This window comes from Phocoena phocoena, chromosome 1 (assembly GCF_963924675.1).
Source record: "Phocoena phocoena chromosome 1, mPhoPho1.1, whole genome shotgun sequence".
Lineage (NCBI taxonomy): Eukaryota > Metazoa > Chordata > Mammalia > Artiodactyla > Phocoenidae > Phocoena > Phocoena phocoena.
In genome coordinates, this window is record NC_089219.1 from 12,649,961 (window position 1) to 12,673,906 (window position 23,946).

At 56.7% G+C, this 23,946-nt stretch overlaps 1 protein-coding gene across 1 annotated transcript in view; it reads left to right on the top strand.

The window, feature by feature from the left end:
* The first annotated feature begins 1,975 nt into the window (after positions 1 to 1,975).
* Positions 1,976 to 23,946, top strand: part of CROCC (ciliary rootlet coiled-coil, rootletin) — a 44,365-nt gene continuing 22,394 nt past the window's right edge. The window contains exons 1-19 of the mRNA XM_065873452.1: positions 1,976 to 2,178; positions 3,185 to 3,278; positions 3,876 to 4,017; positions 4,638 to 4,792; positions 10,140 to 10,325; positions 10,425 to 10,508; positions 10,585 to 10,646; positions 10,731 to 10,896; positions 11,428 to 11,534; positions 14,484 to 14,720; positions 15,161 to 15,257; positions 15,939 to 16,022; positions 16,471 to 16,704; positions 17,309 to 17,508; positions 19,456 to 19,638; positions 21,290 to 21,434; positions 22,116 to 22,262; positions 22,653 to 22,883; positions 23,642 to 23,835. Coding sequence (XP_065729524.1) covers positions 1,976 to 2,178; positions 3,185 to 3,278; positions 3,876 to 4,017; positions 4,638 to 4,792; positions 10,140 to 10,325; positions 10,425 to 10,508; positions 10,585 to 10,646; positions 10,731 to 10,896; positions 11,428 to 11,534; positions 14,484 to 14,720; positions 15,161 to 15,257; positions 15,939 to 16,022; positions 16,471 to 16,704; positions 17,309 to 17,508; positions 19,456 to 19,638; positions 21,290 to 21,434; positions 22,116 to 22,262; positions 22,653 to 22,883; positions 23,642 to 23,835 — 2,951 coding nt within the window. The remainder of the gene's footprint in view (positions 2,179 to 3,184; positions 3,279 to 3,875; positions 4,018 to 4,637; positions 4,793 to 10,139; positions 10,326 to 10,424; positions 10,509 to 10,584; positions 10,647 to 10,730; positions 10,897 to 11,427; positions 11,535 to 14,483; positions 14,721 to 15,160; positions 15,258 to 15,938; positions 16,023 to 16,470; positions 16,705 to 17,308; positions 17,509 to 19,455; positions 19,639 to 21,289; positions 21,435 to 22,115; positions 22,263 to 22,652; positions 22,884 to 23,641; positions 23,836 to 23,946) is intronic.

Sequence of the window (23,946 nt, forward strand, 5' to 3'; positions counted from 1 at the left end):
TCTGTAAAGTGGGTAGAACAGTACCAGCATCGTGGGACTGTCAAGAAGGTTCAAACAGATATGGTACAGATGCAGAAACTGGGGCACAGAGCCTGGCTCATGGTTGGCTCAATATTTTTATTATAAGTTCTAGTCAGCAACTGGAGAATAAAGAAAGGATAAGTGGGTGAGAGCAGCTGGTATGTTTGAAACTCATGAGTGGCCTTTGAGGGACTTTTTGGCTAGGGCCTGCAGCTGGACCTGGTAAATGGCAGCTTTGCAGGGTGGTCAAAGGACTAAGCAGGACTGGGGAGGGAGCGAGTGCAAAGGGTGTGTCCTCTGTGTTTATTCGCCCAACCATGGCTGAGGGTCTACTGTGTACCAGGCAGGGTTCTAGACTGGGTAGGGCGCTGGCTGGGGAGAGGCACAGAATAATTCAGTTCAGTTCACCAAGCACACTGGGTACTGGGAGGAGCCAATAATATTAGTGATGATAACACTAATAATAGACAACACGTATGCACTATGTAACAGTGGGTAATCATTAAGGTAATTCTAGCTGATAGGATAGTGAAATCCTGAAATCTCAGTGGCTTAACACAACAGAAATTTATTTCTCATTTGTGAAAAGTCCTGTTCGGTGGCTTTCTACATGGTGACCCATGGACCCAGATCCCTTCCAGCTTGTGGCTCTCGCATCCCCTAGGAACTCAGCGTTATTTCCCTCCAGCTGAGGGGAGGAGAGGAGTCCTTGTGGGAGGTTTTTATGGGCCAGGTCCGAAGTGGCACACCTTCTTTCTGTCGTAATTCTGCTGGTCAGAACTTGATCACATGGCCATATCTGACTGCAGTGGAGTCTGGGAAATGACTTCTAGCCATATTCCTAAGAAGAATCAGAAATGTTTTTTGGTGAACACAGAGCAGCTTCTGTCACACCATATCCAGGCACATAGCTAAGCGTAGATCATCTTTTTTTAAGCCTCCTAATAGAAGCAGGCACTGTTTTTATCCCATTTTACAGAAAAGGAAACTGAGGCTCAGAGAGGCAAAGTCATTGGCCATTGGCCCAGGGTCACACAGCTTGTGGGGAGGCAGAGCCAGATTGGATTCCTGGCAGTCAGACGCTGAAGCTGTAACATCCAGATCTTTCCTATGAGGAATTCAATTGTCGTTCTGAGAATTGGATGGAAGCTGCAGACATTAGAAAATGCACATACACGCAGGGGTTAGATACGGTTTCTTGGGCTTTATAATAGAACCCAGAAGGACCTGAGGGTGAGAACTTCGTGGACAGAGCCAAGGGCTGGAATCACTCAGCGCCAAGGGTTCTGGCATCCTGCTCCCTTCCCCCATCCCCTAGGGCACTGGCTGGGGAAGGGCACAGAATAATGCAGTTCAGTTCACCAAGCACATCTGGGGCCCCCTCTCTTCCAAGCTGGGCAAGCAGGTCTGGAGAGCCTGGCCTGCGGGTGTTTGTGGCTTCCCCCTGCTCTGGTTATGGGTGTGCAGCCTGTAGAGGGGATTTCTGGAGGCTGTCTGGAGGTGGGAAAATGGAGTCCCAGGGTTTTGTAGTGACAGCTTCCCGCCTCTGGCTGAGTTTAGTTTTGCCTAAATCTGGCCTTGGTTGCCATGGCAATGTGGAGGCACTTATTTTTTTGGCCCAGTGTACCCTGTTCCCTGCTTTTCCATTTCCAGAGCAGATTCCCCAGTTGGGGGTGAGGGTTCCAGGCTCCGCTTGGACTGATGTACGTTTATGCAGCACGTGCTGCATTCCTGGGTCTGACTTAGACACGGTTGGTAGAGCGTTGAAGTACAAATGCCCCGGTCTTGCCCTTGAGGCACTTATTGGGAGGCTGCCTGGCTTAAGTGGAAAGAACTTGGGGCTTCCCACTTCCCTGCAGCAGTGTGCCACTTTGAATAGGTAAGAGCCCCAACCTTTCTGTGTCCCGGTTTTCTCATCTGGAAATGGGTTGAGGTGAGGATTTAATGGGATAACATGAATGTGCCTCCTATGGGACATGGCATTAGAGCAGAGGGCACCCTGAGGCCGTGGGCCAAGAGGGAGCAGGAGCCCAGACACATGGTGCTAATGACAACGGGAAGAGCAGCCGCCATTTACTCGCTGCTCACCACGTGCCAGCTGTGGTGCAAACCCCTTACACTGTTCAACCCATTTAATCTTCACAGTGACTCTATGTGGTAGGTGCTATCAGCTTCATTTTAGAGATGAGGAAACTGAGGCTCAGAGAGGTAACTTGTCCAAGGTCATACTGCCAACAAGTGGCAGAGCTGGGGCTCCGATGCGACCCCATATCTGACCCTGATTTCAGAGCTGACAGCCTAACCACTACACCGCACAGCCTCCTTGCCTTAGGGAAGGAACAATGGCAGGCAGTGGGTGGACCTCTGAGCCCTAGGGTCCGGGGTACAGGGACTGTACATTTCAGATCTTCAGATGAACGAAATCAGTACTGATCACATGCTCACTGTGAGCCCGGTGCCCAGTTGTAAGCTCTCTATGCCACCAGGTGACTCCATGGGATGGGTGCCAATAATTCGCATCTGACACGAAGACACGGAGGCTCAGATAGGCAAAGTTGCTTTCCCTGGGGCACACAGCTAGTGCGGGGGTGGGGCTGGGAGTTGGAGAAGGGGGATTCAGCTCCTTGACTGGGCAATTCCACAGCCTGCTCCTGATGTGGGAAAACGTCATCCCAGCACCCTATAAAGACATTCTTAGCAAACCCTGTGACCCCTTTTCTGGGTCAGTAAAGACAGTCTTGAAGACTGGCCTTTCCCGCCTCCAGTATGCTGACCCCACCCCCTGCGCTTGGAGAGGCTAGATGTGTGTGCCTGTGTGTGTGTGTGTGTGTGTGTGTGTGTGTGTGTAGTGGGGGGGGGTCTTCACCTCCAGGTCCCTTCCCCCTTTCCCTTCCCCCTCCTCTCCATCCTTTCCCTCTTCTTTCCACTCCTTCCCTTTCTCTCCAACCTCCTCCCCTCTCTCCTCTCCTCCCCCTATTCGTCCTTCCTCCTCCTGTTCCCCGCTGCCCAGCTTCCCGCCCACCCTCTCCTTTCCCCTCCCCTCCCCCCTCAGCCCCGCCCACCTCCCTGATCACGTGGGGGCGCCGCCGGATTTAAGCCTAATCTGCCCAGCGCTCAGCACCGCAGTCTGGCTGTAGGGTGGGCGGGCTGTGTTTGTCTCCAGGGCCCTGGCGCAGGGTGCCCACAGCCTCCACCCCATAAACTTGGGGCTGGAGGGGTCGTTGGAGGCCCAGCTGGCACTGGAAGCGGTTATCCAGGTGGGTCCTGGGGGCTGTGCCCACCCTGTCCAGGGCAGGGGAGTGTGGGCCTAGCAGGAGTGGGAGGCGTGGGCACATCTTAGGGGTCCAGGAGTGGGAGAGGTGTGGTGGTGGGGTGCGCAGGGACCCCAGCTTGCAGCTCCCAGCCAGACTGGTGGTAGAGGGGTGCTCAGGTCTCAACTCCGTGACTCCCTTATCCAGTGCCCCTCGAGTGAAGGGAAGTCCCTACTTCCAGAGTTTAGGGTTGAGGTGACCTCTGCTGGAGCAGTGGGGTCATCACCCATCTAGGGCGGGAGCTGGATTGGAGCCCCCAACGCTCTGTGCTGCCCTGGGAGGTCTGTGAGTGGGCCGTGGGCTTTGGTTTGCTTCTCTGGCCCCCGAGGGGGCCTCCTTCCCGGGGCAGGGGGCACACAGAGTATCCTCCCATTGGGCTTTTTGCGATTCTAACTCCCAGGCTTCCTTCCATTTGGGGATTTCCCGAGGGTCTCCTGGGCACCCACATCTTTGTTTGGTGCGGCAGGACTTTGTTTCTCTCCCACCCACACCAGGGAGCCCAAGGTCCCAGGTTCCCCGCAGACCCTCCCTCTTTCCCTGCAGACACTGGAGAGCAGCATCCTGGGGTCGGGCCAGGAGAAGGGCCTGAACGTGCAGGACCCGGCCCAGGATTCCCAGCCCATCTGCCTGCCTGCCCGCATCAGGGAGATTGTCACCCGCAACTTCTCCCAGCCTGAGAGCCCAGGTACCACTCCCCTTCACAGACACTGCCTGCATCTCACCTCTTCTCACATCCCCCTCCTCAACAGTCATAATGACGATCATGAGTGCAGCTTCCATTTCTTGAATAATCACTGTGAGGCAGGCACAAGCCTGTGATGGAGGGTCCCATTTTACAGATGAGGAAATGGAGGCTCAGCGGTGTAATTTTCCCAGACTTGTTCTCCATGCGATGCTGCTGGAAGGCAGGGCTGAGCACCCCCTCCTTGCTTGCAGGCAGCCTGCTGCAAAGACTTAAACCCCAAACACCACATTCTCTCCCAGGGAAGGTGTGAGCTGGGTGAACCCAAGATTAGAGGGGGAGGGCAGCTCAGCTTAGCTCAGGGCTTTGTAGAAGTATAAGGAGTGGCAGTGTCCATTCCCCACCCGGGCAGGAAGGCTGATGGGCCCCTGCTCCCCCTGGAGGGCAACACCCACACCTCATATTTGGGTCGAGAGAGTCTGGGAAGGGCCGCCTCAGCTACAGCTCCTCGTGGGGACCTGGTCTATCTTCCTGCCTCCAGGGATGGGTAGGGCACCTGTAGGGGGAGGCGGTCCCTCAGGATGCAGGTGGAAGCTAATTGTGTGCCCGCTGTCCCTCTCCAGCCCTGCTGCCGGCCACCGAGATGGCATCCATGCTGTCACTGCAGGAGGAGAGCCAGCTTCTTCAGCAGGAGCTGTCCCGCGTGGAGGACCTGCTGGCCCAGAGCCGGGCTGAGCGCGATGAGCTGGCCATCAAGTACAACGCGGTCAGTGAGAGGGTGCGTGCTGCGGGGGGCTGAGAGCTGGGCTAGGGGCTCCCCTGCCACAGGGGTGGGGAGACAGCCAGGGCAGGCCCACTTCCTGGGCAGAATGTGGGCCCTGGAGTCAGGCCGCCTCCATTCAGATTGTGGCTCTGCCCACTTGAGCGGCCTTGAGCAAATCACCCCGCTCTGCGAGCCTGCTTTCCGTAGCGGGGACAGTAATGTGACATGGAGCTGTGAGGAATCAATAAGACGAGGGGATGAAGTGCCTGGAAACTGGGGTATTTCATTCCTGGCTGTCCCAAGCCTGCTTGGGGGGTGGGGCACGGAGAACAAGACCCCTAGAGGCCCCTGCCACCCCTTGAGCCTCTGGGCATCTTCCTGTGCCCCCGGTTACCTGGGCCTTGGGGTCCACCCAACAGGCTGGGGTAGGCACAGGCAGCCACAGACCTGCCCTGCTCCCCGTGGGGGTGAGGCCCAGCAAAGGAAGGAAGGAAGGAGAAGCCGGGCCTGCCTGCAAGTCCAGGCAGGATTCATGTCCCCCGGGACCTGTGCCGCCCGGGCCTGGGCAGGAGGTCAGTGTGAGCGGAGTACAGGTGTTTCTTAGTGCATTTTCTCCTTTAGGCCTCCAGGCTCGTGGGAAATGACCCTGGGGAGTTGATGGTGGCTGAAAGTTGGTGAGAGAGTTGCATGAAGGAGGGAGTGTGTGTGCGGATGGGAGATGTGTGGGTGGTGATAACACTCATTATAGTAGCTGCTGGTTACTGAGTGCCTACTCTGTGCCAAGCATGAGCTGGGTGCTTTACATTTAATGCACCAAGGTCGGGACCATTATGATGCTCATTTAACAGAGGAGACAACCAAGGCTCAGAGAGGGAAAGCACCCTGCTTGAGGGTCACACAGCTGAGGGCTCTGTGTTACAGTTCTGTTTCCTGGGTATGGGAAGAGGCAACCGGCCTGGGAGTTCCATGGGGCACCTGGCCCTGGGAAAGCTGGAAGGGCCTCAGACGTGACCCCTGATGTTACAAACGGAAGATTGAAGCTGGCCCAGGGTCCCCTGTGTGGGACTAGCAGAGCTAGGGATGGCTAGACCCCTGAGCCGGGCCTGTCCACACAGGGGCTTGTATACCCGTGATGGGAAGAGGGATCTGTGTTCCTCTGTGTCGTTGTGGGATGTGCCTGTGTCCTGACATCCGCCTGCCTGGACAAGCCCCTGACGTGTTGGGACTTGCAGAAGAGCAGGATGGTGGCCGGCACTGGGGACCGTGCAGAGCTAGTTTTCCCAAGGTTTGCAGGGGGCGTGGCAGGTGGGCTGGGCGGAGTCTGTATTGTTGTTGGTGGGCCCTGAGACAGCCCCCTCCTAGTTTAGGCTGGTCATCTTTTGGCCCCTGGCACAGTGTCAGGCCCCTGGGGGCTACCTCTTTTACTTTTATTTATTTATTTTTGGCTGCCTCTTTTATTTTTATTTTTTATTTTTTATTATTATTATTTTTTTTTGTGGTACGCGGGCCTCTCCCGTTGTGGAGCACAGGCTCCGGACGCGCAGGCTCAGCGGCCATGGCTCACGGGCCCAGCCGCTCCGCAGCATGTGGGATCCTCCCGGACCGGGGCACGAACCCGTGTCCCCTGCGTCGGCAGGCGCCCTCTCAACCAGTGCCACCAGTGAAACCCTGGCTGCCTCTTTTAAATGCCAATTTCTGACTGACAGTGAGGCTAGCACTGCCCCTCAGGCTGGCATGGGGAGGGAGGAAGAGGTGGAGGTAGCGGGTCCCTTTTCTTCTAGGACACAGCTGTGGGGCTGGGCCGGTTGGGGGAGCTGCTTTAGTCTAGAAAGTTGCCTTGTGTGGCTGGAGAGACCCCTGAATAGCATGTAGAGCGAGCCTGGCAGGAGACTGTCCTCTGTCTGAGATGTGGCCCCCTGGAGGCAGGGGCTGCGTGACAGTGACCTTGAGGCCTTTCCTGGGGGCGGGTCCACAGGGAACCTCAGAGCCTGGAGATCACCTCATTAGAGATGGGGAAACAGGCCCAGGGAGGGGACGTGACAGGCCCAAGGTCGGTGGTGGAGCTGGGCCGAGACCCCTGGTCCGGGGCTCTGTGCTCCTGCGGCGCCGTCACTCCCTGCTGCCCACTTGTCCCCGGGCTGCAGGTGACAGGGCGCCCTTGTGGCTATAACTGCTGCACGTGTGCTGGCTTGGGGGCCAGTCAGTGAGGTTGTTCCGACCCCTTAAACCCCACAGCATCCCTGGGAAAGGGGAGTGGAGGTGAGGTCAGGGTCTCTGTCCTATTGACTACATGTAGGGAAACTGAGGCAGGGGCTCCTAGTGGCTACCTCCCAGGTCAGAGGAAGAACCTCAGGGTCCCAGTGGAGGCCCCCGCTTCTTCCTGTCCCTGACGAGCAGGTGCTGGGCGAGGCAGCTGGGATGGGAAGGAAGGAGTCGGCTCCACAGGCCAGGCCCCCTGCCCCCCCACCCCCAGTGTCCGTGGCAACCTGGACGGGAATGTCGGGGACTGGGGCAGCGGTTGCTAGGGGAGACAGTAAACTTCTTTCATCCCTGGCTTGGTAGCAGCCTCCTTCCCTCTTGAATTACAAGTAAAATTGAAAGGCTGCTTGGTGAGCAGCAAAGTTTGTGGAAAGGGGTGGGGTGTGGCCAGGAGTGGCTTGGGTCTGGCGGGGAGCGCTGGAGAAGCGGTGGAGCACCTGGCGGCTGCAGGAAGCCCTCTAAAGCCACGAAGCAGACAGCAGCTGGTTCACACAGATGTGCAAAATGCACACAACACAAGCCGCAATCAGACCCTCCCCACACACCAACACAAACCCACGTCGGGGAGACACTCAGATTCACAGAAGCTGCCCGGACACCGCACAATCCCACCCACACGCACAGTCACACACGTGGTGTATCCGGCACACGCACACCGCAGACAACACAGCATCGCCTCACAGCTCCTGGACACCTACAGCCAGACAAAGGTACACACAAGTGCACAGACGCGTGCAGAGCCCAGCTTCGCTCCCCAGGTCCGCCCACTTGTGACTGCACACAGTCATACAGACACATGGACACACGGGTGCACCTGAAGACGACCCATCGCCCGCAGCACAACGTAGACCCTGGACTGCAGCCGCCACCTCACCCGGTCCCTGTGAAGGCCCAGACCCAGAGACACACAGGGTCCCACATGGAGACAGATGACAAGACGCACCCCACCCACCCCCAAGGAAGCGCCCGCATCCATGCACAGCACACTCACAGCATCTCGGTGCCACCGTCACCACATGCAGACGCGGATGCTCTGCCCATCACCTGACTTAGGTGGACTTCGCGCAGATACTGGCCACGGGCCCACAGCACACCCTCCAGGTGGAGACCCCCTGCACATTGCCTTCTCCACCCTCAGACCGGATCCCCACCCACATAAGCTGAAGCCTCCAAGCAGCCTCCGTGGGCACAGTCACCCTGCCCAGCGCTGTCCCCGGGGGTGGGCGTGGTTTGGCCGAATATCAGCTTCCCTGTGCACCGAGGCCGAACAGAAATACGGAGACAGGGATTTTGGAGGAAGAGAGAGATGGCTTTATTTTTCTGCCAGGCCGAAGGCAAGACACAGCAGGCTAGCGCCTCAAGAACTGTGCCCCCCACCTTGGGAATCAGGGAAGATTTTATATGTGGGGCTCGCAGTCCGGGTATGTGATAAGGATCAGAGTAGTGAAGGTCTTGCATTCTTCCTTTCCTTTGCATTATTTCAAAACAGTCATAGCTGGCGTCAGGTTGCCCAGTAATTGGGGTCCGGCGGTCTGGTAATGGTGTCCGTTTGCCTCGTTCGTTTGCCTCTGGTTTATCAGCCGGCGACCTTGTTTCTGAAATGCAAAAACTATAGGGGGTGATTTGTTATCCAATGTAAGTGCTGGGACAAAGTAAGGTTAGGGATTGAGAGGCAGGGGATGTAACTCAAAGAGCTAGGCGTGATAGGTGCTGAACGTAAATTACATAGTGTCAGGGAGTGAGGTTAGCTTTGTAAAGTTACTAAAAATTAGTGACAGTTAAAGTAAAACGAGGAGTGATTAACTCTTTCAGGCCAGGTTATGTTTCTTCTCTAGCCTGTTCACTGTTCCCTTTGTTCTCCTTGTTCTCAGGGGAGGGAAAACTTCATTTCTATATTTGCTGCAACAGGGGTGGGGCCGGAGATGCCTCTCAGCTTGGTGGCTCACTGGGTCTCTCCTGCCATACCGCTTAACACAGGCCTGGAGGGCTGACCTGGCCTGGCCCCGCTACTAGCGTGGGTGAGAGTAGCTGCCCTTGCCATTGGCTTCCCTGGGACCCAGTGTGGGTGGGCGTGTGAATACCCTGCCCGGGCTTTTGCAGGCCAGGCACTGGGCTGGGCTCTCGTGCTGTTGGTTCTCCCTGGGCACTGTCGCTTCTCTGTTGGTCTTGCTTGTCCTCAGCGGCCTCCTCCCTCCTCCCTTCCAAACAGCTGGAGGAGGCTGAGGGGCCCCCTGGGACCAGCGGGTACCTAAGGGTGTTAGGGGGTTCCAGGCCAGCAAGGCAGTCAGAGCCGGCAGGCATCCTGCCTCTGCCCCCAGGGTTTGATGATGAAGGAGCTGCAAGCTGCCTGTGGGTAGGGGAAGGGCGGCGACCCACCGCAGAGGCTTCCCATGAGTCGAGGGAGAGGAGGGAGCCCAAGGCTAGGCTGGGCTGAGAGGGCGTTAATAAACCACACCTTATATTAGAACCCGTGTGCGCACCTCTTACAAACCTGAGCCCTGTGTATGTGGGGAGTGGGGGCGGGGTGAGTTCATCTGTGTCACCTTCGGGGTGTTTTAGGTGGCCTCTGTGTGTCACGTGCGTGCATGTCTCTAGGCTCAGATATGCATACGTGTATTGATGCCTGTGAATGTATTCACGTGCTCATGCTGCTAATTCATGAACATTGCGACTGCCACTGTTCTAGAATACAGTGGGGACAAAATCCAGGCTTTTCTGAGCTCGCTTAGGGTGGGGGTGGGGAGACAGGGGCATGAGTCCAATAATTATCCACCACGGGGGGTTGGGTGTCTTGGAGGAGAGGCTCACGGTGTACCCAGGGCCTTTAAGGTTTAAAACCAGGTGCATCTTTGTGCTTTGCATGCACACGTTTGTGGGCCCACCTGCATGTGTCCACGCACACCCAGTCTGTGTATCCGCGCTTGCCCAGTCTGTCTGTCCATGCACGGCTGCATTACCCGTGCACACGTGCATTGCATCATGGTATTGCCCACATGTGCCTGCAAGGCATTGTGGGTCCAGGTCCAGCCTGGCGCCCCCTGCAGAGGCCTGTGACTGCCTTCCCGGGGGGCCCAGGACTCTCACCCAGGGCCCTTCCCTGCAGCTGGAGCAGGCTGTGCGGCTGGAGTCTGGGGAGCTGGAAACACAGGAGCCCAGGGGGCTGGCACGGCAGAGCGTGGAGCTGCGGAGGCAGCTGCAGGAGGAGCAGGCCTCCTACCGGCGCAAGCTGCAGGCCTACCAGGAGGGCCAGCAGCGGCAGGCCCAGCTCGTGCAGCGGCTGCAGGCCAAGGTCAGGGCCACCCACTCCTGCTCCTGCCCACCCTTGCGCTCACTTGGCCTGGCCCCCATGCCCCCTGGGGCTGACCGGCCACTCTCCACCCATCCCCAGATCCTCCAGTACAAGAAGAAGACCTCGGAGCTGGAGCAGCAGCTGCTGGAGAGAGCTGCGGAGCTGGGGCAGCAGCGGCTGAGGGTGGGTGCCGGGCTGTGGCAGGGCAGGCGCTTCCCTCCACGTTGCCCAACCTGATGCCCCCGCTTCTCCCACCCAGGCCACAGAGCACAGCCATGACCTAGAGAGCGCCCTCATCCGCCTGGAGGAGGAACAGCAGAGGTGGGACACAGCGGGGGATAGCACGCGGCTGGCAGGGCTGTCCTCTCCGGCCACGCACCCACTGGTCCCTTTTCCCCCACCCAGAAGCGCCAGCCTGGCCCAGGTGAACGCTATGCTCCGAGAGCAGCTGGACCAGGCGAACTCGGCCAACCAGGCTCTGAGTGAGGACATACGCAAGGTGACCAGCGACTGGACACGCAGCCGCCAGGAGCTGGAGCAGCGGGAGGCAGCGTGGAGGCGCGAGGGAGAGGTGGGCACCGGGGAGCTGACCCGAGGGGAACAGCCTATGGGGGTGGGGGCGGGGGAGGGGGAGGGGGGAGGGGAGGGAGGGGGAGGGAGGGCCCTGCTGGTCAGGTGAGCCCTTTAGCAGAGGTAAATGTTGTCATAATAATAGCCTTGATTAGCACATACCACGTGCCAGTGCCAGGCAGGCAATTTCTCCTCTGTTCCTCATAGTAACCATATGTGGAAAGCGCCGTCATCCTCCTTCTAAAGAGAGGTTGAATAGCTGTCCAGTCATGCAGCTGGCTGGCAGCTGGGATGCAAACCTAGGTCCCCAGTGCTTTCTGCCCTTCCTCACTGCTCCTCGCAGTCCGTGGAGGCTTTGAAATCCAGCTCCCCGAGCCAGCGGGAGGCTTGAGCTGGTGACCATACAGCTCCGGCACAGCCCTGTATGCGGGCCCAGAGCCGGCCCACTGGGAGCCTCCGGGCGTGGTCAGAGCTGGGGCAGGAAGTGGGCCGGCCCCACTCCAGCCCCTCACTCAGCCCGTCTGCCCTCCAGTCTTTCAACGCCTACTTCAGCCACGAGCACAGTCGCCTGCTTCTCCTGTGGAGGCAGGCTGTGGGGGCCCGACGGCTGCTCAGCGAGGTGAAGATGTCCACCGAGAGGTGAGGAGGCCTGGCCGGTGGCGGGGCGGCTCGGGGAGACGCTGCAGCAGCCGGGAGACAACCCTGCTTTGCACACTGAATTCAACTCAACTCAGCTGAACTTCGGTCCAACCCAAAACACCTACCGTGTGCCGGGCCCTACGGAGATGCAGAGGCAACTAGTAATAATTAACTCTTACCAAGATCATGGCAGTCACTTAGTATTTACTTAATGTACTTGCTAAATTGGCTATTTATGACCAAATGACTAAGGCCAAATACCAAATACTATTTGGTATTTACTAAGTTTACTGTTTCCTAGTCATTACCAGTAAATAGTAAACGTTTACTAGGTGTTTGCTCTGAGCTAGGCTCTTTGTACATTTTATTTCATCTCATATCCACAGTGTCCCTATGAGGTAGGAACTGGAATGATCCCCATTTTACAGATGAGGACACTGAGGCTCAGAGAGGTAGAGTGACCTTCCCAAGGTCACACAGCAGTAAGTAAGTGGCTGAATCAGGATTTGCAGTTCCTGCTTTTAATCTACTATGATATTCAGCTTCTGCTAACAAGGACCTCGCAACCTCTAGGGAATTCCCTGGCGGTCCAGTGGTTAGGACTCCACACTTTCACTGCCAAGGGCCGGGGTTCAATCCCTGGTCGGGGAACTAAGATCCCACAAGCCGTGTGGCGTGGCCAAAAATTAAGTTAAATTAAATTTTTTAAAAAAGGAACTTGCAACCTCTAGACTGAGGAAGTGAGTGGTCAGTGACATGAAAGTGGAACAGAAAGGATGTCCTAGATGCTCAGAAAACTGGGAGGGGTGGAGAGGTCAGAAAAATGCTTCATTGAGGAGGTGGAATTTGCTCTGACCCCAAGGGATGGGCGTGGTTTTAACTGGCGAGCTGAGGGCGCCCCAGGCAGAGCAGCAGAAGCAAAGGCTTGTCGGTGCGAGAAAATGGCAACCAGTGGGGTTGAAGCAAAAGGCAAGTGAAAGGAGGTCAGGTTGGAAAAGAGCCTCAAAGGCCTCCTGCCGCAGAGGACTTGGTCCTGCTTGATCTTTGGGCAGGTGAGGCTGCAGAGGCGAGAGCCTAGAGGCAGGCAGACCAATTTGTTTCCTTTTGTGCCTTAAACATTTGTTTGAGAGCGATGATCTTTTGTTGAGATCATCTACTATTCTCCAAATTTACTACTAGTATCCAGATTTCCAGTTGACCCATCAGTGTCACTGATGGTGTTTCTTCACTTTTTGTCTTTAAAATTGTTTGAATTAGGATCCATAGATGTTCACAAAGTGTGAGTGGTTGATTTGTCTTCTAAGTCTCTTTTATTTGTTCAGGAAACCGGGACAGTTGTCCTTAGAGATTCCCACAGTCTGGATTCTGTGGCGTCCTTTAACACCTTTGTCCCCTGTAAATTGGATGTTGGATTTAAGGCTTGATCAGATTCAGGTTCCGGTTGTTGTGTTTTGCTTTGTTTTGTTTTGACAAGACGTCTTCATAAGCGCCATGTGTACTCTGCCATCAGGAGCCTCTGTCTGTGCGTTAGCAGCCCTTGACGCTCAATGCCAAGGTCCAGACGTTCGTCAGAGGCTGCAGAATCATTATTGTCTCATTCGGTCACTTCTTCATGTATTAACTGGAATTCTTCTATAATAAGGCACTTCCTCTTCTTACCGTTAGGTACCCAGTGGTACAGTTCATTCAGGAAAGGGGAGGATTTAACCTATGTGATATATTTAAAATACCTAATTTTTAATTAGCATTTAAAATGTTAACATCTTGCTTTTGAATAACTCACACAAGCACAAGGTTCAAATTTCAAAAGGGTGTATGGTGAAAACTCTTCCTGCCGCCTCTGACCCAGACACTCAGGCTCTATGTTTTTTTTGCGGTACGTGGACCTCTCACCGTTGTGGCCTCTCCCGTTGCGGAGTGCAGGCTCCAGGCGCGCAGGCTCAGTGGCCATGGCTTACGGGCCCAGCCGCTCCGCGGCATGTGGGATCTTCCCGGACTGGTGCACGAACCCGTGTCCCCTGCATCGACAGGCGGACTCTCAACCACTGCGCCACCAGGGAAGCCCCTCAGGCTCATTTGATACAAGCAAATACAGCAGATTGTACATTTCCCCCCCAGCCCCCACTTTTCTTTTATACACTCTTGGGAGGATTTCATCTTTGCAGTTCTTTTTTTTTTTCGGGCACACTGCACAGCTTGTGGGAGTTCCCCAACCAGGGACTGAACCCATGCTCCCTGCATTGGAAGCGCAGAGTCCTAACCACTGAACCACCAGGGAGTTCCCTTTTTGCAGTTCTTGAAGATGCTTTGTCCACCCAATAGTTATCGCTGGGAATTGGTTCCACATCAGGCTCTAAAGAGCTTCCCCATTCGTTTTTCTTGGCTCCAGAGTATTCCATTGAAGGGATGTATCATGATTTTTTTAATAGCAGCTCCCTGCCGAGTTACCTGGTGGCCTAGTGGTTAGGATTCCAGGCTTTCACTGCCGAGGCCCGCATTCAATTCCTGGTCTGGGAACTGAGATCCTGCAAGCCACGTGGTGGCCAAAAGAAAAAAGAAAAGGCGATAGCAGCTCCCTTTCGATCGATACTTAGGTTGCCACCAGTATTTCTTACATGAGCAAGGCTGCAGTGGACCCCCTTATACACAGGTCATTTTCCTTGCGCTGGGGCATATCTGTAGGATAAATTCTGAGCGATGGAGTGAGTGGGTCCTAGAACCTATCCATTTATAATTTTCAGAGTTCTTCTAATTGCCCTCTGTGTGGTTACACTCACCCTCCCACCAGGAGTGTAGGGAGAGCCTGTTTCCCCGCAGCCTCACCTACACTGCATTATGTGACTTTTTGTCCCCAGTCTGATAGCGACAAATGGCATCCCACTGTAGTTTTAATTTACACTTGGGAGCCCTCCCCCGCATCCCATCCCCATCCTGTGTTCTCTACACCAGGGACCTGCTGCAGCTGGGAGGGGAGCTGGCCCGGACCTCACGAGCCATCCAGGAGGCGAGCCTGGGGCTGAGCGCAGGCCTGCGGCTGGCCGAGAGCCGGGTCGAGGCGTCCCTGGAGAAGCAGGCCCTGCTGCAGGCCCAGCTGGAGGAGCAGCTGCGGGACAAGGTGCTCCAGGAGAAGGACCTGACCCAGCTGCAGGTGCAGAGCAACCTGGACAAAGCTGACCTCAATGCCAGGTGGGCGCCCAGAGGCACCACACGAGGCAGACCTCCCCACAGAGTGTACGCCCGGAGATTCAGGGAGGAGGGGGCGTCTGTTCAACAGGGATGGGCCCTTCCCCTGTGTGAGTTCAGCCAGTCTCCCCAGGCACCCCGTTTGGCAGAGGGGGAGATGGAGGTTCATAGGGCTCTTGCCCAGGGCATATCACAAACAGTTCAGCCTCTGCTCCTGAGACCTAGACTAGTCCCAAGGTGTTTTCCCATGAGATAAAGTGGGTGGCCACCTCATTCTCGTTTAGAGATGAGAAAGGAGAGTGACTTCAGGTCACACGGCAAGGGAGGTGAATCCTAGGGTCCCTGCCTCAGGTTTGGGTAAGCATGAAGGACACAGAGCTGGTGGGTTTGAGGAGAAGCTTGGGTGGGTCTCCCATTCACCTGTGTTGCTCCCCTACCTCCAGAGTGACTGAGCTGGCCCTGACAGTCGAGCGCCTTCAGAACCAGAATCTGGAAAAGGATCGGCTCAACAAGGCCCTCACTGAGAAGCTTGAGGCCCTGGTGAGATGCAGGGCAGGGCGGGGGGACCGACCAGATCCATGGACACAGGCTGAGGGCTGGGTAGCTTGGGCCAACCCCAAGCATCCCACTCAGACTCAGTTTCACCCCTCATTAATTGAGCACCTAGTATGTGCCAGCTTTAGTGTGAGCGCCTAGTGGGTGCCAGCTTTAGTGGTAAGCACATTCACCTCCTTTATCCCATTTCATCCTCTCAGCAGCTCTGTAGCATGATCCCCATTATACAGATGAGGAGCCTGAGGCCCAAGGGGAAATACTTGTCCAGAGTCTCAGAGCCATTAAGCTGGGGAATCAGGACTTGGACTCAAAGAGCTAGCCCAGGGCTCTTTCTTTTGGAACTCAGCTGCTGCCCCACCAGAGGGACCCCTCTCAAGGGTACTGCCTGGGTTGGTCATCCTTCTGTGTGGGGTCTGGCCTGGGTTCTACGTCCAGCTCTCCTCCAATAGGCTGTGTGACTTGGGGCAGGACACCACACCTCTCTGGGCCTGGTCTGTTCAGTGAGGAAACTGGGGCCGCTGTGGGGTCTACCGAGCTGCTGGCCCCTGGGCATGGCCTTCGAGGCCAACTGATTGGTGGTAGTCCCGTGAGGGAGACGAAGGTCGGGTTTCTGACTAGGGCAGAGACCCTGACCCCTCTTTGCCTGTCTCCCCAACACCACTCTAGGAATCCCTGCGGCTCCAGGAGCAGGCGGCCCTGGAGACGGAGGATGGAGAGGGGCTGCAGCAGACCCTGAGGGACCTGGCACAGGTTCGGAGCCGGGAGAAGCCAGAAGGGGTGGGAACCCTGAGCAGGGCAAGGCCAGGTAGTCCTGGGCCACCACGACCCCTGGTGGCCTTCAGCTGAACTGCAAGTGGTTGGGGGCCCTGGAAACCTAGGCTGCTGTTTAACACCCCTGCTAGCTCCGCCCAAAATCTGCCACCCCCTGCCCCCCACCCCGGGGGAGTTCCCCGTTGGAGAGGAGGCACTGCATGTTCCCCGCCCATCTGTGAGAAACGCTGAATCATGTCTTCCCAGTAAATGGGAGGCCTTACCTGGTGGGCTGAGGGCTGTGAGCTAGCGGAGGTGAGAAAGTGCTGCAGGGTTAGGGATGAAGCTAGACATGAGGACCCTGGTGGCCCCACTGCCTCCCGAGGCTTCTTTGCCCAACTAACCCCGCAGCTCCCCTTCTCCTTCTGCCTCCCTAACCCACCCTCAGGCCGTCCTGTCAGACATGGAGAGCGGCGTCCAGTTAAGTGGCTCTGAGCGTACAGCAGCCGCATCGGACGGCAGCCTGCGGGGGCTCTCGGGGGCCCGGACCCCGTCCCCACCGAGGCGCTCCTCGCCCGGCCGTGGCCGTTCCCCCCGCCGAGGCCCATCCCCTGCCTGCTCGGACTCCTCCACACTAGCCCTGATTCACTCCGCTCTGCACAAGCGTCAGCTGCAGGTCCAGGTAAGAAGGGGCATGAGTGTCCTGGGGCGGAGCTCGAGTCCAGCGGGGAGGGGCTTGGGCAACCTTGATCGGAGCCGGGGTCTTAGGGGAGGAGCCTGAGCATTCAGGCTAGAGTCAGAGCCTTGAGAAACGGCAACTGAGTCAGGACCCATGGAGGTGGCTGAGAGCACTGGAGGAATCTGAGTCTAGAGTGGGAGGGGCTTGAGAAGCTTGGGGCGGAGCCCGGGGTGGAGTAAGAGGCCTGGTATAGGGAGATGGGGTTCCCACACAGAGCCAGAGAGCCTTGGTGTGTGTTTGGAGGGGGGCGGCGTCAGAAGTAGGGGAGGGGAAGGAGTGTGCTTGGTGGTTTGTCTGGTGTCCTGGGGACTTAGGTTGCCTGGGACCCCAGGGAGATGGAGGCTCAGAGGCCTTGCAGAGGTCTCAGAAGGCTGGTCAGGGCACGATGCAGGGGAGTGGAAACTGAGTCTGGGGGCGTAGCTCCACTTTGCTGCCCCAGGCCTGGACCCAGGCCTAGGCCGCAGCATAGGCTGGTGTGCATTGTGCGGAGAGCGGGGAGGGTGCTTCACAGGGCTCCCCTACACTCAGTGATTCCCGTATGCCACAGGACATGCGGGGGCGCTATGAGGCCAGCCAGGACCTCCTGGGCACCCTGCGGAAGCAGCTTAGTGACAGCGAGGGGGAGCGCCGTGCCCTTGAGGAACAGCTGCAGCGTCTTCGGGATAAGACCGACGGGGCCACCCAGGCCCAGGAGGATGCACAGCGCGAGGCCCAGCGCCTGCGCAGTGCCGTCGACCTCCTGAACAGGTGCGGGGAGGTCAGAGGCGGGGAGCCCAGAGAATAAGTCAGCGTCTGGGCCCAACAGGAGCCAGAGCCTGTGAACATGCAGATTTGCACTAATATGGTCATAACTAGCCGCATGTGTCTGTTCAAATGTAAATTAAGTAAACATTTACAAATGTAAATGTTTGCATTAGCCACATTTCAAGTGCTAACAAGTAGGACATATGACTATAAAACATTTCCATCATCTCCAAGGGCCATATTGACACTGTTATTCTCGACTCTGTCTCTCGGAGATTTTGGAGACAAGAAATTATCCACTCTTAGCTGCCTGGTTGTTTTGATTATTTGGGTGCTTGTTTTTTGGTTTTTCTCTTTGTAAATGTAACCACATAATAAAAAGTTTGAAAAATTGAGGGGAAATAAAAAGATGGGACCTCCTCACAGCTTCGCCTGCTCATCCTAACCCCTGTTAATGCACTGGCTTTGCTTCCGGTTGTGTTTCCTGGCAGTCAGTTTGCAAACCTTTCCAGTATACCTACTATGTGCTAGGCTTATTGCCAAGTGCTTCCTGTGTATTATCTCAGTTAGTCTTCCCATCAAACTCATGCAGTTCACAACTGTTACTGTCCTGAGGTTGAGAGACTTGTCCAAGGTCACACAGCGACGTGGCTGGGGTAGGAATTAGGATTCAGGTCTATCTGACAGCAAAACCAGTGCTTCCCATGCCTTGGAAGGAAAGGGGCTTTTTATGTAGTTGGATTCCCAGCGAACACCTCATTTTTTTTTTTTTTTTTTTTGCGGTATGTGGGCCTCTCACTGTTGTGGCCTCTCCCGTTGCGGAGCACAGGCTCTGGACGCGCAGGCTCAGCGGCCATGGCTCACGGGCCCAGCCGCTCCGCGGCATGTGGGATCTTCCAGGACCGGGGACGCACCTGTGTCCCCTGCATCAGCAGGTGGACTCTCAGCCACTGTGCCACCAGGGAAGCCCGAACACCTCATTTTGCTTTCTACTATTTTTCTTAATTTCATGTCAAATGTTTTTTATTTTTTAAACTTGGACAGAGTTTGACCCCCACCCTTTTTTTTTGATAATTTTATTTACTCATTTATTTATTTTTGGCTGCATTGGGTCTTTGTTGCGGTACGTGGGCTTCTCATTGCGGTAGCTTGTTGCGGAGCATGGGCTCTAGGTGCACAGGCTTCAGTAGTTGTGGCACACAGGCTTAGTTGCTCCGAGGCACGTGGGATCTTCCTGGACCAGGGCTCGAACCTGTGTCCCCTGCATTGGCAGGTGGAGTCTTAACCACTGCACCACCAGGGAAGCCCATGTCGAATATTTTTTCCCACCTACTGCCAGCCTTCGTATCTAATACATCAATATTTACAGTTTGCCACTTTGAGCGCAGGGGGGCGGCAGTGGAGGATATGATAGCGATCAGCCCTAAGCCTGAGCTAGAAACCCCTGCCTTGGAAGGAGCCTCCTCCCTCCCCTGCCCTGGCTACCATGTGCTGCTGGCCTGGCAGCAGGCAGTTGTGGGATCTGGACAGACCCAGCTCTATTGAGCCTCCCAGAATTGAGGGGCATAGGGTGCTCTAGGGGGCATTTCCTGGCCACGTGGACTAGCAGAGCTGGCAACAAAATTGCCCACATGTCTCAGGAGCCTAGCCTGGCATCTTCACCTGGTGGGGTGGTTGGAGATAACGCCAGTGCCTCCATCCATTCCACTGGGCCTCCAAGTGGGCTGGTTGGGGTAGAAGGAAAGCTGAGTGCCCTATGCCGGGAAGAGTCAGCTCCAGGGAGACGTGGATGAAATGAGTGGGCCATGCTTAGGGGCAGGAAGGCTTTCTAGAGGCTGGGGCCTCGGAGGATGGGAGGATGTGGCTCCTGGCTAGGACAGCAGCACGGCCATCTTCCCCGGTGGGAGTGGCCTCTGCATCCCTTCAGCTCCCCCTCCCCTTGTCCTGCAGGGAGAAGGACAGCCTAGCCCACAGCCTGCAGGTGGCCCAGCAGCAGGCTGAGGAGCTACCGCAGGAGCGGGAGAAGCTGCATGCAGCCCAGGAGGAGCTGCGGCGCCAGCGGGAGCAGCTGGAGGAAGAGCGGGAGGACGCAGCACAGGACAGCGCACGGACACGCAGGGAGCTCGAGCGCAGGTGAGTAGCTTCTGGGTCCCTGCCAGGGCCGCTTGGATGGGCCGTGGTGCTCCCGACTGTCCCTGGGGGCTAGGGAGTACTGACTGTGTCTTGGGCCTTCTACCGTCTCGAGGATCCTCATGGCACCCCTCTGCTATAGGGTCTTCTCACCAGACCCATTTCAGGAAACTGAGATTCAGGGAGGTTTAGTCATTTACCTGAGATCAGAGAACTGGTAGGAGGTAGAGTGTGGATGATGATAACAACTGGACTTCCCTGGCGGTCCAGTGGTTAAGGCTCCGCGCTTCTACTGCAGGCGGCGTGGGTTCAATCCCTGGTTGGGGAGCTAAGATCCCACATGCCTTGCAGCACAGCCAAAAAACAAAAAAACCGAATATAACAGTAGTTATATTAACTATATAGCATTAGTATTATTGTTAATTAAGTTAATTAACAATAACATTAATATAACATTAATAATTTTAAAATTTAAAGTTATAATAATAACATCAGTACTTATATTACTAAGTACCAGGCACCTTTTTTTTTTTTTTTTTTTTTTGCGGTACGCGGGCCTCTCACTGTTGTGGCCTCTCCTGTTGCGGAGCACAGGCTCCGGACGCGCAGGCTCAGCGCCCATGGCTTATGGGCCCAGCCGCCCCGTGGCATGTGGGATCCTCCTGGACTGGGGCACGAACCTGTGTCCCCTGCATCGGCAGGCAGACTCTCAACCACTGCGCCACCAGGGAAGCCCCAGGCACCATTTTAAGCACTTAGATTCTCTTATTTAACCTTCATGATAACTCTGTGATGTAGGAGCTATTATTATCTCCATTTGGATGAGATGGATGGCGAAACTGAGGCACAGAGAGGTTATGTAACTTGCCCAAGGTCACACAGCTAGTTAGTGGAAGAGCCAGGATTTGAACTCAGTCATTGGGGCTTCAGAGTTAATCTCTTAACCACTTCACTATTTACTTCTGTGAGGCATTAGTAACAGTGATGTTTAGTACATTGTGGTGGTGGATATTATCCTTGTTTCCGAAGGCCCTTGGAGAGATATGTCAGGTACAATAAGGACACATATCCTTTTTTTTTTTTTAAATTTTATTTCTTTTTGGCTGCATTGGGTCTTCGTTGCTGTGGGCGGGCTTTCTCTAGTTGCGGTGAGCGGGGGCTACTCTTCGTTGCGGTGCGTGGGCTTCTCATTTGTGGTGGCTTCTCGTTACGGAGCACGGGCTCTAGGTGCGTGGGCTTCAGTAGTTGCAGCACACGGGGTCAGTAGTTGCGGCACGCGGGCCCTAGAGCACGCGGGCTTCAGTAGTTGCGATGCATGGGCTCAGTAGTTGTGGCTCGCGGGCTTAGTTGCTCTGTGACATGAGGGATCTTCCCGGACCAGGGGTCGAACTCGTGTCCCCTGCATTGGCAGGCAGATTCTTAACCACTGTGCCACCAGGGAAGTCCCAGGACACATATCCTTTTCACAACGTTATGAGGCGAGCGTTACCCCATTTTGCAGATGTGAAAACTGAGGCCCAACAGTGGGCTTGGCTGTCCTTGTGGATTAGGCTCCTGCCTTGGGCCTGGCCCCTGGCTGCTCCAGCATGTCTGGCCATGGGAGACTCAGGGTAGGGGAGTGACATGGGGCACCCCCCCACCCTCTGTCCCACAGCCATAGACAACTAGAGCAGCTGGAAGTGAAGCGCTCAGGGCTGGCGAAGGAGCTGGTGGAGGTGAGGGAGGCGCTGAGCTGTACCACGCTTCAGCGGGACATGCTGCAGGCTGAGAAGGCCGAGGTGGCCGAGGCACTGACCAAGGTGGGTCCCCGTTTGCCACACCGCCACAAACCCACCTCTACCCTAGGCCCCAGGCCTTCTCACTCTGGGTGCAGACTGACCCCTATTTCAGGCTCACCTCTGACCCTGGCCACACACTGATCTCTGATCCTAGCCATAAGTGAACTGACCTTTAGGACTGGTCATATCCCTGCTTTTCCAGATGCTTCTGGGGCAGGGCCTGCAGCTCAGGTCATCCAGTCCCATCTCTGGACACAGGTCCTGGGGTCTGTGAGGGTTGGGGGCACAGATCTTGGTCGGTGCCTGCCCTGCTGTCTGTGGTCTGGGCCCTGAGCAAGGCCACCCTAGACCCCACTCTGGGGTACCCTCTGACCTCTGGCCGCGCCCCACAGTGGGAGCCAGCTTCATTGGTCCTTGCACGGCTCTGGGTGCGCAGCAGCGTGGGCAGCAGGGCGTCTGCAGGGATTTTGTTTCTGTCTCGTGTTCTCATGTTCTGTCTCCCTCCTCGTGTCCCCCGCCCTGTCTCTGGGGGCCCTGTCTCTCCGTGCCTCTTCTCGTCACCTCCCTACCTCCTGCCTCTCCCATCTCTCTGCCTTTCTCCCCATCTCTCCTTATCTTTCCATGTCTCTGCACGTCTTTTCCCATCTCTCTCCATCTCTCCCCGCCTGACCGTCTCTGGCCGCCCTGGTCCCGACCCTGCAGGCTGAGGCTGGCCGCGTGGAGCTTGAGCTCTCCATGACCAAGCTGAGGGCCGAGGAGGCCTCTCTGCGGGACTCCTTATCCAAGCTGAGTGCCCTGAACGAGAGTCTTGCCCAGGACAAGCTGGGTCTGAACCGCCTTGTCGCCCAGGTATGTTGTGTGCCAGCAGGCCCTCCTGCCTTGCCCACCTGTCCTCCCCGCTCAGAGACCCCGCTGAGGCATCCCCAGGCCCAGCCTAGGCCCACACCCCGACATCTCCCTGTACACCTCTGTCCCTCTGTCTTGTTGTTCTGTCTCTGACTCCTTCTGTCTGTCTGTCTTCTCTCTCATGGTCTGAGAGGAAAGAAGCTCCATGGGCCCTTCCTTCTGCTCCTCCCCAGTGTCCACACACCCTAGGGCACCGCCCCTTACCCCCGGGAGCCTCCCACGTGCTGGCTGTGATAGGTGGGTGGAGAAGGCATCCTTGGTCCCGGGTGGGACCTCTTCGGACCATGAGGGCCTGGGCTGATCTGGTCACTCGCCTCCGCCTGGCCCCCACAGCTGGAAGAGGAAAAGGCAGCCCTGCTGGGCCGGCAGCGGCAGGCGGAGCGCGAGGCCGCCTCCGCGCAGGAGGGGCAGGTGCTGCTGGAGCAGCTGCAGCTGGAGCACGAGGTGGAGCGGCAGGGCCTGCAGGGCTCCCTACGGGCGGCAGAGCAGGCCCGGGGGGCCCTGGAGCGCCAGCTCCCGGAGTTGCACCAGGAGCGCTGCCGGCTGCAGGAGCAGCTGGCCCAGGTGGGTGTACGTGGGGTCTGGGGAGCAGGTGGGGAAGGGGTTCTAGGCTCTCGGCCTTTTGCATTCTGTCCTGGGGGACGTCACAGGCTCAGGAGCCTGCTTCCCAGCTGAAATCCAGCCCCACCTCTGCCAGCTGGGGGCCTTGAGCAAGTTACCCGACCTCCCCATGCCTCAGCGGCCCCACCTGTAACATGGGGCTAATAATTCTTACCACAAAGCGTTGTTCTGAAGAGTATACGGTGTAAGCACTTACAGAAATGAATCACCACTCAGTAAAGATTAATGATACGATAATTGGTAGAGAATTTTAGAATTGGAATCTTAGACTTGTTGGGAAATCATAGCTGGAAGGGACCTTAGGGTGTCTGTCCTGGAGGGCCTGGCTTCCTGGGAGGGGCCTCTAGGGAACAGACGACGTGGTGCAGGGAGCCAGGCTCTAGGTTCCCTTTCTGAGGCCTGCAGCGCAGCTCTCCTTTGCTTTCTCTTATACGTTCAGCTTCTCTGGACATTTTGGGGTGCAGGAAGTGTTTGGTTGCCACCCAAACTAAGTGACGACCCTTATGTTTGCATGTGCGTGCACTGCAGGTCCAGAGAAGGCTGTGATTTGTCCAGGTTCACACAGCACATCAGGGTACAACCGGGGCTTGAACCTGGTCTCCTGCCTGCCAGGGCCGGGTCGGGCCCAGGGTTGGGGTGATGCCCGATAAGCAGGCTGGGGGATTCCAGGGCTGGTGCTCACAGCGCCGGGGTGGGGCCAGCTCTCCCGGCAGCTGAGCGGGCGGGAGCATGAGCTGGAGCAGGCTCTGCGGGAGACGCAGCGGCAGACGGAGGCGTCGGAGCGGGCGGCCCGGGAGAAGGAGGCGCTGGCCAAGGAGCGGGCCGGCCTGGCGGTGCAGCTGGCAGCAGCCGAGCGTGAGGGCCGGACCCTGTCGGAGGAGGCCACACGCCTGCGGTGAGGCCTTGAGCTCTGCCCAGCCCGCCCTGGGGGGTCTGACGGAGCCACCCCGTGGCCAGCCACGTCCAACATGGGCCCTCAGGGGCCAGCTCATCTCAGCCTGGGCTC